Here is a 14,792-nt window from a genome sequence, read left to right on the forward strand (position 1 = left end):
ATATGAGGAAATGGAAGCAAAAGAAAAGATAAATATAACTCCATTACAAGAGAGTCACTGATTTAGGTTTAAACTCAGTGATACTAATAGTGGTTTTCTACACAAAGGATTCAAAGGAAGTCATTGCTATTCAAAAGTAAAGTGTGTTTAAAAGGAACGAGGTTGCTCTTTTTCACATGGATCTAGGAGGATCTATAACATGTGGGGTTGGCATTGCCCTTTGGTTTGGGAGAGGCAACCTAGTTACAAGGCTTAGAACAACAGACTGACATTCAGCTTCTGCCATCAAAGTTTGTTGTCTTTGATAAATACAGAAAGATCTTTGATATAGTTCAGAAAACAGATTTGTGGCACCAAATGAGTATGCTTATCTTTAAAAGAAAAATGTACTAAACTCTCAAAAAAGATTGAGTTTATGGAGTGACACAGGGTCTGTAAGGCACCAGGAGTGACTTGTGATGTGGTCTGGAAGGAGGTAGGAAAGCTAGAGGTCCCATCCATCTTTCTGAAGATATACTGGAAACTCTGGGTGGAAGCTGATGTCCTTCTGGTTTCTCTAAGATTAATAACAAAGCTTGGGTGTTGTTTATGACCAAAAGTCTAATCATGTCTTATTCCCCAGAAGCCTTTATGCCTCGGTAATCTGGGTGTCTCCATAATCTAGCACTTCCTACATGTATTTCCTGCTACTCTGTTCTCCAGCTACCCAGTTGTTACCTTGCATGGTAGAACATAAGCTTCCTGGGGACCTCACAGTGTCTTACCCTTAGTAAGAGCTGTGTAATGTCATGTTTATGGGATTGGTTTCAAGGGCCCTGTCTTTGGCTGGGGCCAGGTGGAGGTGTCTCATTATGTCAATTACATGAGCTGGGAGAGTATGGGAGGGCTGATGGGCAGGAGAGCAGGGTCCTGCTTTGGAAGAGGAGTTTGTGCCATGGTATCCCAATGCTTGGATGGCAGTGAGCACTGGGGACTGGAGAACATAGGCTCCTTGGACTTGGGGAAGTATGCTGGGGCTGGTCCATCCTTGGTAAGGCAGGAAACCCTTAAAAGGGCGTTTGCACATGGAGGCAACTGGTCAACTAAATCATGGACTTACTGTCAGAGAGTCCCCTGCAAAATCCCCATATCATGGCCCAACTTGGATGGAGGGTAAGTGGGCAAGCTTGATGTTGGCCGGAAACAATGTGTCAACCTCCTGTAAGCAGATTCTGAAGGAAGAAAGGCCAGCATCATTTAACTGTTGTGTTGTTACTGGTGATGATGATAATGATGCTAACAATTAAAGAGATAATTGTTTTCCTTCTTTTAGTCACATAGAAAAAATCACCACATGGCAAGACCCTAGGAAGGCGATGAATCAGCCCCTGAATCATATGAACCTCCACCCAGCTGCCACTTCCACACCAGCGCCCCAGAGGTCCATGGCCGTGTCTCAGCCGAATCTTGGTAAGCTTTGACTCGGAGCTGGATAAATAGATGTTCAAGCAAGGGCCTCTGGAGCTCAGAAGCAGCTTTGGTTGCCTCAGTGCCTACTCATATACCCAGATAGTATCCTTTCCTCCCTTTTGGCTGCATTACCCTTTCACTGCCCTTGCCGTCTTTTCTTGGCCTCTTGGCTATGTGGTTCATGACATGCTATCCAGCTTGACGCTACAGCTCCAGCATCCTCTCCAGTTACCTTTATTGAAGCTCTTGGAAAAATCACTTAGGCCTCCTGTCTTCACCCACACCAAGGCAAGAAGGGTACTTATCCTTTTCCTGTGAATTTGGTCCCTGAAGAGTACCAAAGGGTACAATTCTGGCTTCAAATCTCTTTGCTTCCTTCCTTTTCTTCTCCCTCATAATGTGCAACTGATACCAGACTAGGTATTTTCTTGACTTATCTCATGCAGTCCTCACAACAACCCTAAAAGAAGTGATAGCACTCCCATTTTATATATGCAGAAACTTTTCCAAAGTCCCGGCTTGTGCGCTAGTAGAGCCAGAATTGAAACTGAGGTTGGTCTGGTTGTAGGATGCATTCAACCCTTGCATAATCTGCGAGTGGCTTCTCCCCACATCTACCCTAGGAAAGGACGGTTCACATTTCACTTCATTTTGAATAGGTGTGATTTTTAGTCTTGAGATTAGTTTCTGCTAATTGCAAAACAAGTAAATTTCCACCCACTGGAGAGAATCCGGTGTGAATGAATACACTCCTGCAACAGAACCAATCAGCTTTTGTTGCTAGCCATTCTTCCCTGCCCCTAAAAGGTAAAGTTTTTAAAAAGATAGTGCATTTTCAGGTGACGTTTCCATTTAAGATCAGATGTCCAGATACTGTTTTATACACAGAACAGAATTTTAGAGAATGAAAAGAATCTCTGTTGGATTTTCAAGAATGAACAGATAAAAATGGAAGCAGTTTTCCTAGACACCCTCCATTTATAACTGTGGCTTAGCCATAGTGAGTATGGACTCAAGGAGATCTGAGTCAGTATACTCAAGTAAATATGTTGTCCCTTCTTTCAGGAAGTCTGGATCTACCATTTTAAAGCCTGCAGATGTAAAATATATACAAAAGACAAATGACTTGGAACAGCCTCTGTTGTGTTTCGTATCTAAAGGGCAGATCAAGGAAAATGGTGCCAGTGCTTGTATGAGCAGTGGTAAACCAAAGCTTCCCATGAGTCATTTGTCCCCAGTATATCAGAGCTCAAGTAGAAAGCAGATGTGAGTACAGCAAAGAAACCACAAATTAGGTAACATTAGACTGTTTCAGGGTTTCTTTAACCATTTAATTTTTACTGAAAGTTCTAAAAGCTGATTATTAAAGTATTATTGCTAACTTTGTAGTCAGTCTTCATTGGAAAAGATCTTTCATGGACCTGGTTAAAAAAACTCAAACTCTTTTTCAAAGGGGTGTCAAAAAGCAAGTCTCCCTGTGATCACCATGCCTCGGTCCTTTATGTGTTGCCTGGAGTCAATCAGTGTTTCCAGTCTTATGTACGTTTCTTCACATAAATGCTGGCACATTATATCCACTGTTCTGCACCTTGGTTTTTCCACTTTCATATCTGTACACACAAAGTTGTCTTGTTTTTTTTTTTTTAAATTACCCAATATAAATATTTAACTGGCCTCCATCTGATGGGTGTTGAGATTTAGTGTGTTGTTAGTGCACCCAATATTGGAGTGAACATCCTTGTTTATGCTCGTTTATGTACTTCCCTTAATTTTTAAAAATTGCACAAGTAGGAAGAGGACTAGATTAGAAGGACTTTGATGCTAAAAACTCAATACTGAAAGCACAGGTGAGGTCCTCCCTCACCTTGCAACACACTAAAAGCCCAACTGTTGGTAAAGTTCATCTAAAGAAATTGTAATCGGAATGTCTGAAACAAGTTTACCTGTGGCTGAATGAAATACTTTTCCCCAGATCTCTAATAAATTGGGGCAGTGAATTTCTCAAGACACACATTCTGGGATTTTTCCAATAATATTTGAGTGTTTGCCCACTACAGAGTGTGTTCCTAGCCTCTTGACAATCACAGATGTATCCCAAGAATGGAAATATAGTGGGGAATCCAAAGTAAGCTCCAAAGACTGGGGATATTTAGAGTCACAATATGGTCCTAATAATAAATGATTTACTCAGAGTATTTTATTTTAAGCTATAGCTTTGCCTGTAGTTTATACTCTCTATTATCAGTCTTTAAAAATAGAACAGATTTTTCTACTTTTTCTTTTAAGATTTAACATGTGGTATTCCGTTTTCATTATTTTGAAAGTAATAGGTATACTTCTGTTTACAATATCTATTTATATTATTAGTGTGTATATGTATATAAACATATATATAAAGTCATTATTTTGAAGATAACTCAAAATTTCTAGGTCTGTTTTATCAACCACAATTTTTTTTTTTTTTTACCTTTTAAGTGGAGAAGATCCTTCTCTTCCTTCTACTTCTTAAATCTCAAATTTTGGTTTTTTCAATGGCATGCATCTGACAAATAAGTGAACTGAAGTCATATGTCCCCTTCACCAATGGGTTTTTAGGTACACGTGAAAATGATGTCAAAATACAGTGAACATTACTGTCAGGTGATGGAATGAGTACCTTTACTAGTCTAATTTATGTATTTCTTGAGCTATGATATGGGCTTCCCTGATGGCTCAGACAGTACAGAACCTGCCTGCAATGTGGAAGACCCAAGTTCGATCGATCCCTGGCTTGGGAAGATCCCATGGAGAAGGGAATGGCAACACACTTCAGTATTCTTGTCTGGAGAATTCCATGGACAGAGAAGCCTGGTGGGCCACAGTCTGTGGGGTCACAAAGAGTCGGACACGACTGAGCAACTATAATCAGTGACATAGCAAAATATATTCAGCAGTAAATCTCCTTATATTGCAATTGTGAGTTTTCCTGTGGATTAGAGACATGGTCCTGGGAGTCAGACTGTCAGAACTGGAGTCTTGGCTCTGCCTATTGGTGACTCTGTTAAGTTGCTTAATTCTGCCTCAGTTTCTCCATATGTAAAATGAGGATTATATTTACAGTGTGAGGAGGTTGTATGAGTTTATAAGTAAAGTGTGTATGTAGATCCATGCCTGGCACATAATGAAATATTATCATCATTGTGTTTTTGGAAATAAGAGCTTTATTTTGTTTTATTTAATTATATGTTATATTTGAGGACAATTTCATTGTTCAAATTAAAAGCTCTCAAAAAAAAAAAAAAAACCCAGGAAAGATTTATTTTAGATTGGTTAGTGTGCTGCTGCTGCTAAGTCACTTCAGTCGTGTCCAACTCTGTGCGACCCCATAGATAGAAGCCCACCAGGCTCCCCCGTCCCTGGGACTCTTCAGGCAAGAACATGGGAGTGGGTTGCCAGCTTTAAATTAGGAACACTATTTTTAACTTTCAGTGAGGATAGCGCCCCCTGGTGCAAATATTTCAGGTCTCCTCCCTTCCCGCCACTCCCTGCCAGCCCAAGAAACCTTTTGTCAGTCAGTAAATCGGTATTACAGTATTCTGGCCTGGAGAATCCCATGGACAGAGGAGCCTGGCAGGCTACAGTCCATGGGGTCGGAAAAATCAGACATGACTTCCGCTCAGTTGTGTCCGACTCTTTGTGACCCCATGGACTATACAGTCCATGGAATTCTCCAGGCCAGAATACTGGAGTGGGTAGCCTTTTCCTTCTCCAGGGGATCTTCCCTGGGGGAATCGAACCAGGGTCTCCTGCATTTCAGGTGGATTCTTTACCAACTGAGCTATGAGGGAAGCTTTTGTCAGTGGATATCTCATTTTTTCAGTGGATATATTCCTGAAACGTGGGTTGTAAGTCAAGTCATATTTTAATTGCAAGAGAAGACACCCATCACTTAAAGGCATCCTGGAATGAGTGACATTGTGAAAGTCATTTGGTGAGTGACTTTGTGACCATACTTTTGTCAGGATGCAGATTTGTTGTGTAATTAACCTTGCTCTCTTTCCAAATGCCAAAGTAAAACAGAATAGTCTCTCAAGGGGTTATTTCAAATAGCCCTCTCCAGCTTGGTCTAATTTTTAACGGAAATTTTTGTTTTCGTGTTTACCAAATTGGATTGTCTGTTAGGTTTTATCCAATTTGATTCTGTCTGGGCAGATAGATCCCCTTTGAGTCTGAGTCCCCAGATATACCCAGTGAATGGTAGCAGAAAGGAAGGTCTTGGAGAACTTTAGACAGTGAAGCGCAGATGGAGATTACCACTGAGTGGAAGCTGTATCACTTGGGGGCTGACAGCTTGTTTGAAATCCTCACTTTTACATGACACAGTGAAGGAGGAAGATTACTGTCCTTGTGAAAGTTGATTTTTTTTTTCATGACACACACCAGGTAGGATTTCATGTCTTTTCAGTGAGTTCGTTGGTATGATTAATTACTATTAATAGCTACTCTGTTTTATTGAAGGAGGGGAAAATGAAGCAAACAAAAAAAAGGACTCTACACAGGCCATATCATAATACATGAAATAATGGGCTTGGGGGAAACGAAACGTGCTAAGGAAATCAGTTAGGTTGTTACGGCGGTGATGGGGGTGAGGCGGAGGGCAGGGACCTTTTGGTATAGTGGTTAATGGGAAAACTTGCAGTCAGAACTGAATTTCTCTCTTGGGTTAGACATTTACTACTTTTGCTTACTCGTTAACCTGGGTCTTATTTCCCTTATTTGTAATTTGGTGATAATGATAGTCTTTTCCCCATAAAAGTTTTGATTATTTAGGTATTGCATATTTTGCAATACTTAATATAGCATAAAAAATGCAACCCCCTCCCCCGCCAGAACTGTATTGTTATCACTATTATTATGAACTGGCAGCCTGGTTTGTTCTCACTTTCCTGGCCCCTGTGTAGCTGGAGGAAGAGCTTGCGGTGTGTGCATTAGAAACGTTGATCTTTTAGACCCTTTGCTTCCATGTTGAGAAAATAATCTTTAAGCCCAGCCAGTGATGGTGAAAAGATGAAGAGACACGTGCTCAAGCCCTGGCTCCTTCATGGGCAGAGGGAGTTTCTGAAGAGCAGGTTCGCCTTGAACTCTACCTGAAGAACCTTCTCCCTCTGCAAGTGTATTGGTGTCCAGGTTTTCCCATTTCTCAGCACGTGCATGCGTGCGTACTAAGTCACTTTAGTCATACCCGACTCTTTGCGACTCCATGGACTGGAGCCCAGCAGGCTCCTCTGTCCATGGGGATTCTCCAGGCAAGAATACTGGAGTGGGTTGCCATGGTCTCCTCCAGGGAATCTTCCTGACCCAGGAATTGAACCCATGTCTCTTATGTCTCCAGGATTAGCTGATGGATTCTTTACCACTGGTGCCACCTACGAAGCCCTTTCTCAGCACCTGAGGACTGAAATCATGCAGTAACTTAAAATCTTCCCATATTTTCAAATGTTTTTGGGGGAGAGAAAGTGACAGGCAATTTTTGCTTTTCTGTGATAATCCTAGCGATCATCAACCATGGTGTGCTGAGCCCCTGTCACACATTAACAGACCTTTTTTTGGAATGAGGCCCCGACCTGGGGTGCCAGTATCCTCCCAGACAGGACAGGAAAAATAAAGACTGTATAACAGCTTCACCAGACTGCCAGCCCTAGCCAGTTCAGAAACTTCTGGTAAAGTGCAGCCAGAGTGTATTTTTAATGCTATAGGAATTTTTAAAATATCACACACTCTCACACACGCTCCCTCTTTGAAGATGTGCCATCCACCAGGCCAGAATCTGTCCTCCAGGTCTGTCTTGATCTGTGCTTCAAATTATAAACACATGTGTGGTTTCCTTGCTTGCTTACTTTTGCAGGGTACGCTTTTCAAGACAAGATGGAAAATCTTGTCTCTGCTCAGTTTGCAAAGTTGGCTCCCCTGTCCCTCTAGGAAGTGTTCAAAGGCACTTAAAGACGTTTTACCAAAAGCAAATAAAATAGCTAAGGAACACCTCAGTCTAGTGTTGCTGAAAGCATGTGGAGAGGTGTCCTGAAAGTTTACTGGAAGTTAGATTTATATGTGGGCTATCTTATTTTTGTCTTTTTCCAGTAGTTACCCCCCCCCCACCCCCCGCCCCGGATTAAATTTATGTAGTGAGTTTATGGCAGACACATCTGGCTACTGTGATTTTTCCAGTTCTGTTCTCACTACTTTTTGAACTTTGTGGTTTCTGCAGCATAAATTAGCCTAATGCGCACAGACACATACACACGCAAATCCAAAGACAAACTGGAAAACCTCCACCTTTGTTGGGGAGAGTTGGGGTGATGGGGCGTTGATAAGATTGCTGTGGTGCAAAGTGGGTCTTTACGGAAGACTGGTGGGCATAGGGAAAGGGGAAGGGGTTCTGTTTTTTTTTTTTTCCCCCTTTCTTGGTTTTAAAAAAGAGAGAACAGGGACTTCCTGGGCGTTAAGTGGTTAAGACTTTGCCTTCCAGTGTAGTGGGTGCCGGTTCAATCCCTGGTCAACCAAAACACAAAACAGAAGCAATATTGTAACAAATTCAGTAAAGACTGAGAAAAGGCCCACATTAAAAAAAAAACTTAACTATTTTCTAAACTGCATAAAATCAACACTATTTTCTTAGATTTAGAGTTGTCAGGATTTACTCTATTTAATCAACATTATCGTAGACTGCACTTTCGGAGTTTCCTAAAAGAGATTCATTACAGTTCCTTCCTTCTAAGGCTTTTAAAGACTAAGTGAAATGGGGCCTGAAAACCAATAATAAAGTCAACTGATCAATTCTTCTTATGCAATAAAGCTGGGCGTAATGTTATATAAGGGTTTTCCAGGTGGTGCTAGTGGTAAAGAACCTGCCTGCCAATGTAGGTGACGTAAAACACTTGGGTTTGATCCCTGGGCCTGAAAGATCCCTCGGAGGAGGGCATGGCAACCCACTCCAGCATTATTGCCTGGAGAATCCCATGGACAGAGGAGCCTGGCAGGCTACATCCATAGGGTCGCAAAGAGTCAGATGTGACTGAAGAGACTTAGCATGCATGCGCACAATAGTATATAAAGAAATGAACCTTGTGTTTTCTTAAATCTCTCATCTATATCAGTATTCATTCATATGCTTGCATTAAGGTGACATGATGAAGACTTGTGTTAATAGATTTTATCACTCCAAATTTAGAAATGTAGGTAAGATAAAGTAAGACTCTTTGATAAGAAGTCTCAAGAGCCATTGAAAATGTTTGATGCCACAGCTTTGCTAAGAAATATTCTTCAAGGTAAAATTCTGAAATAGTTGCTAGGTGAACTGTTTGGAAGACTATACAAAAATGCGTTGTTTATCGGATACCACTGACGTTAAATGCTTGCAATATGAAAATAAATATATTTGTAGCCACTGACACAATTGTCATAGGACTACATAGCACATGGAAAACTGGTTTATTATATCAGTCTAATTTGATAAAGTAGGCAAAATTGTTTATACTATGATTATAATTTTGTTTCTTAAAAAAGACTTTGTTGAGATTTTCTTTTCCCATGAGACGCTGCTCTCAACCTGTGTATTTCTAGCCCATGGCCAAGTGCATTACGCATCACGGGTGCACCATTTTGTAGAATAAGTGTATTGGGTGAATCAATTATGTGTTTTTAGATGTTGATAGAGATTATAATAAGGCTTTTCAATCGGGGGTGGTCCCCTTAATTTTCTTTTAAATATAGTGATATTCTTTTTTTAATAGCCAAAATAAAAGGAGAACTATTTGGTTGGTGAAAGTGTTAATCACTTAGTAGTGTCCGACTCTTTGCGACCCCATGGACAGTAGACTACAGGCTCCTCCATCCATAGAATTCTCCAGGCAAGAATACTGGAGTGGGTTTGCCATTTCCCACTCCAGGAAATCTTCCTGACCCAGGAATCAAACCCATGTCTCCTGTATTGCAGGCAGATTCTTTACCGTGAGTCATCAGAGAAGCCTTGAGTTTTTTATTGTGGGAGGAGGATGGGGTGTAGGGAAGAAAACTCTAGGCTCCGTGTGCAGTTTAGACAAAACCATGAATTGTTAAGCTTCTCTGCAGCTGAGTCTATTTGTGGCAAACAAGTTGTTCCCTAGTCTCTTAAGATTAGTGTTTCTTTAAGTGGGGCCTAGCTGGGTAGGATTCCTTGGGGCATTTGTTAAACACACAACTTCAGAGTCCAGTAGTCGTGTGGATTGCTCCCCAAAGAAGAATCACGGGCAGCTGCTAGGAGGAAGCCCGCCTGGACCCCACCCCTGGGAAATCCTGCCTTGGACCGTGTAGGGTGGGGTCTGGGAATGGGCGCTGTTTTCAAGTGTTCAGATGCCTCTGGTCATCAGCCAAGTATAGGAACAGCCACAGAACTGTGTGCCTTAGCACAGAGATGGGAAGCTAACAGCTGGCAAAAACCCACTCAGAAATCCAGCCTCTAACTTGAGTTACCTGAAAAGAACTCTTAAGTTTTAGCTGTACAACATAGTGATTCACAATTTTTAAAGATTATACTCCATTTATAATTATTACAAAATACTGGTTTCATTCCCTGTGCTGTACGATGTATCTTTATGGCTTATTTATTGTACACAGAGTAGTTTGTCCCTCTTAATCTCCTCCCCCTATCTTGCCCCTCCCTGCTCCCCTCTCCCCACTGGTAACCATTAGTTTGTTCTCTATGTCTGTGAGTCTGTTTTTGTTTTGTTATATACACTCATTTGTTGTGCTTTGTAGATTCCACTCATAAATGATAATAGACAATATTTATCTTTCTCTGTCTGACTTATGTCGCCAGCTTCTGAGTGGGATTTTTGCCTGAAATAGACATTTATGGTGACATTGGCACTTGTCGCCTTGGTACTTGGTGTCAGTGCACACGTGAGCTTTGGTATGTGAATGTTGAAGCCGTTTTCCAGAAATTTCAAAAACCAGGGGAGATGTTGCTGTTTTGCATCCTGATTATTGAAATGTGTTGTATAAATTCACAAGATCAGTGTGTAAGCCCACCTTGAACTTCACTAGCTGAGAACTGACCAAAGAGGCCTCTACAGGCTTAAAAGTAAAAGCGTTAGTCACTCAGTCGTGTCTGACTCTTTGCAATCTCTTTGCGATCCCATGCGATCCTCTGTAGCCCACCAGGCCCCTCTATCCATGGAATTCTCCAGGCAAAAATTCTGGAGTGAGTTCCATTCCCTTTTCCAGGGGATCTTTCTGACCCAAGGATTGAATCCAGGTCTCCTGCATTACAAGCAGATTATTTACCATCTGAACCACCAGGGAAGCCCCCTCTACAGGCTGAAGCCCCTGAAAAATTCCAGAGGGGGTGCCCCATACCCAAAGATGAACAGATCCTCTTAGGAAGGAGGTCAAGGCCAGATCAAGCTTTTCCTTTGTCCCTTTTTTGTAGGCACCATGTTTATTTACTTATTTATTTTTAATGGGTTCTAAACTCTTCACCAAGCTGTAGGCCTCGGTTGAGAATTTTAAAAATAATTTGGACAGTTTTAGTACATCTGCTGGCTGACTTTCAGTAGTTTGCCCCCAGGAGCTTCCTTGCTGTGGAGAATGTCATCCAGTTCAAGTTTTAGGCAGAGGGATGCTGGGATGGTAGTCATTTGGCCATTTGTTCCAAATTGATGTGTTGAGTGACATCTGGACACTTTTTCTTTGATCTCCTCTTTGGGGCTCCTGGTGATGTTGACCCTGCCTGGGTGTGATCATCACCACCCCACCCCCCCGCCCCCCCCCCAGTATCAACTGCAAGATTGATTTCTTCTTCCTTTCTGGAAGTCTAAATTTATTCCCAGGGTGTTCTGCAGTTGCTGGTGGTCAGGAACAGCTGTTGTGCCACGCTTGACTTGGAATAATTCTCTGTGATGAAGTCAGCAAAATATTGATAATACCATAAGAGAATCTAGGAAAACAAAAGCCTTCATGGTCTTTTCTCATTAAGTGTGCCGAAGAGGGGAAGATCTCCCTGGAAAAAGTAAAGCAGGGGAAAATGAGGTCTTAAAACATATTTGAGGCAGCAAGATTCAGGAATGTTATTTTCTCCCATATTATATAATTACTACTTGGTCATCATAAGCAGTACTGATCAGCAAAAAATGAGAAAATAAAAATACTGTAATGTGATCATTCAAAATCACACTAACGTCTCATATTTCTCTTTTTCAAGTATAAATGTAAACAAAAGAGGTTGGAGAATCCTCTAATTCTTTTTTTGCAGCTGCTTTTTTCACTTAATGTATCATGAGCATCTGTTTCAATGTATATTTTTTGATTAGCTGTTTTTATTGGAAAAGTAACACAAACCTGGCACAACATTCATGCAGTTCTAAAGAGTTCCAGAGAGGTAAGATTCTGTCACACCAGAACCCCCAGCCTTTCTCTCCTCCCCAGTGAAACAACGACTACCAGTTTCCTCAGTACGTTGGGGGTTGGTTCCAGGACCTCTGCAGATGCTAAAATTTGAGGATGCTTAAATCCCTTGTATGAAATGGTGCAGTGCAGTCCACCCTCCATATCCACGGTTCTGCATCTGCAGGTTCCATTTCTTTTTTAAAAATTTATTTTTAAAAAATAATTTTTTTTATTTATTTATTTTTGGCTGTGCTGGTTCTTTGTTGCTACGTGGGCTTTTCTCTCACTGGGGCAAGCGGGGCTCTAGGTGTCCAGGCTTCAGTACCTGTGGCTCTTGGGCTCTAGAGCACAGGCTCAGTAGTGGTGGCGCATGGGCTTAGTTGCTCTGAGGCATGTGGGGTCTTCCCGGATTAGGGATTGAATTTGTGTCTCCTGCATTATTAGCAGAAGGACTCCTTACCCCTGAGCCACCAGGGAAGCCCTGCAGGTTCCATTTCTATCCCAAATCGGTTGCATCCTTAGATGCAGAAACCACAGGTACAGAGGGCTATTTGTATTTCAGAAATACTCTATATATGTATGTGTCCTTAGATAGATATGCCTTTTTAAAAACTTAACATATATTAGAGAGCTTTCTAAATTGGCACTTACAGATGTATTTATTCTTTTTTATCAGTAAAAAATATTCTACTCTACAGACAAACCATAGTTATTCAACCAGTCCTCTATGCTGAATATTTAAGTTCTTTGCTAATTGTTTGCTATTAGTAGACAAAGCCACAGTGTGCATTCCTCTATGCAAATCCTTGTGCCATATGCTGTTTATGTGGAGGACAGTTTTGCAGAGGTGAAATTCCTGCGTCCAAAGTTATGTGCATTTCAAGTTTTATTTATTTATTTATTTTTGTTTAATATTTGTCTTTTTTTTTAATTTAATTTAATTAAATTTTTGAACTTTACAATATTGTATTGGTTCTGCCGTATATCGAAATGAATCCGCCACAGGCATACACGTGTTCCCCATCCTGAACCCTTCTCCCTCCTCCCTCCTCATACCATCCCTCTGGGTCATCCCAGTGCACCAGCCCCAAGCATCCAGTATCGTGCATCTAACCTGGACTGGCGACTCGTTTCATATATGATATTATACATATTTCAATGCCATTCTCCCAAATCGTCTCACCCTCTCCCTCTCCCACAGAGTCCAAAAGACTGTTCTATACATCAGTGTCTCTTTTGCTGTCTCGTATACAGGGTTATTGTTACCATTTTTCTAAATTCCATATATATGCGTTAGTATACTGTATTGGTGTTTTTCTTTCTGGCTTACTTCACTCTGTATAATAGGCTCCAGTTTCATCCACTTCATTAGAACTGATTCAAATGTATTCTTTTTAATGGCTGAATAATACTCCATTGTGTATATGTACCATAGCTTTCTTATCCATTCATCTGCTGATGGACATCTAGGTTGCTTCCATGTCCTGGCTATTATAAACAGTGCTGCGATGAACATTGGGGTACACGTGTCTCTTTCAATTCTGGTTTCCTCAGTGTGTATGCCCAGCAGTGGGATTGTTGGATCATAAGGCAGTTCTATTTCCAGTTTTTTAAGGAATCTCCACACTGTTCTCCATAGTGTCTGTACTAGTTTGCATTCCCACCAACAGTGTAAGAGGGTTCCCTTTTCTCCACACCCTCTCCAGCATTTATTACTTGTAGACTTTTGGATCGCAGCCATTCTGACTGGCGTGAAATGGTACCTCATAGTGGTTTTGGTTTGCATTTCTCTGATAATGAGTGATGTTGAGCATTTTTTCATGTGTTCGTTAGCCATCTGTATGTCTTCTTTAGAGAAATGTGTATTTAGTTCTTTGGCCCATTTTTTGATTGGGTCATTTATTTTTCTGAAATTGAGCTGTAGGAGTTGCTTGTATATTTTTGAGATTAGTTGTTTGTCAGTTGCTTCATTTGCTATTATTTTCTCCCATTCTGAAGGCTGTCTTTTCACCTTGCTTATAGTTTCCTTTGTTGTGCAGAAGCTTTTAAGTTTAATTAGGTCCCATTTGTTTATTTTTGCTTTTATTTCCAATATTCTGGGAGGTGAGTCATAGAGGATCCTGCTGTGATGTATGTCGGAGAGTGTTTTGCCTATGTTCTCCTCTAGGAGTTTTATAGTTTCTGGTCTTACGTTTAGATCTTTAATCCATTTTGAGTTTATTTTTGTGTATGGTGTTAGAAAGTGGTCTAGTTTCGTTCTTTTAAAGTGGTTGACCAGTTTTCCCAGCACCACTTGTTAAAGAGATTGTCTTTTCTCCATTGTATATTCTTGCCTCCTTTGTCAAAGATAAGGTGTCCATATGTGCGTGGATTTATCTCTGGGCTTTCTATTTTGTTTCATTGATCTATATTTCTGTCTTTGTGCCAGTACCATACTGTCTTGATAACTGTGGCTTTGTAGTAGAGCCTGAAGTCAGGCAGGTTGATTCCTCCAGTTCCATTCTTCTTTCTCAAGATAGCTTTGGCTATTCGAGGTTTTTTGTATTTCCATACAAATTGTGAAATTATTTGTTCTAGCTCTGTGAAGAATACCGTTGGTAGCTTGATAGGGATTGCATTGAATCTATAAATTGCTTTGGGTAGTATACTCATTTTCACTATATTGATTCTTCCAATTCATGAACATGGTATATTTCTCCATCTATTAGTGTCCTCTTTGATTTCTTTCACCAGTGTTTTATAGTTTTCTATATATAGATCTTTAGTTTCTTTAGGTAGATATATTCCTAAGTATTTTATTCTTTTCGTTGCAATGGTGAATGGAATTGTTTCCTTAATTTCTCTTTCTGTTTTCTCACTATTAGTGTATAGGAATGCAAGGGATTTCTGTGTGTTGATTTTATATCCTGCAACTTTACTATATTCATTGATTAGTTCTAGTA

The 14,792-nt window shown here is 40.7% G+C and overlaps 1 protein-coding gene across 1 annotated transcript in view; it reads left to right on the forward strand.

Annotated features, from left to right (window-relative positions):
• The window catches only part of WWTR1 (WW domain containing transcription regulator 1), a 148,359-nt gene that overhangs the window by 81,660 nt on the left and 51,907 nt on the right, over positions 1 to 14,792 (forward strand). Inside the window, exon 2 of the mRNA XM_019960965.2 lies at positions 1,313 to 1,449. Coding sequence (XP_019816524.2) covers positions 1,313 to 1,449 — 137 coding nt within the window. The remainder of the gene's footprint in view (positions 1 to 1,312; positions 1,450 to 14,792) is intronic.

The sequence above is a fragment of the Bos indicus genome, chromosome 1 (genome assembly GCF_029378745.1).
Source record: "Bos indicus isolate NIAB-ARS_2022 breed Sahiwal x Tharparkar chromosome 1, NIAB-ARS_B.indTharparkar_mat_pri_1.0, whole genome shotgun sequence".
In the NCBI taxonomy this organism is placed as follows: Eukaryota; Metazoa; Chordata; class Mammalia; order Artiodactyla; family Bovidae; genus Bos; species Bos indicus.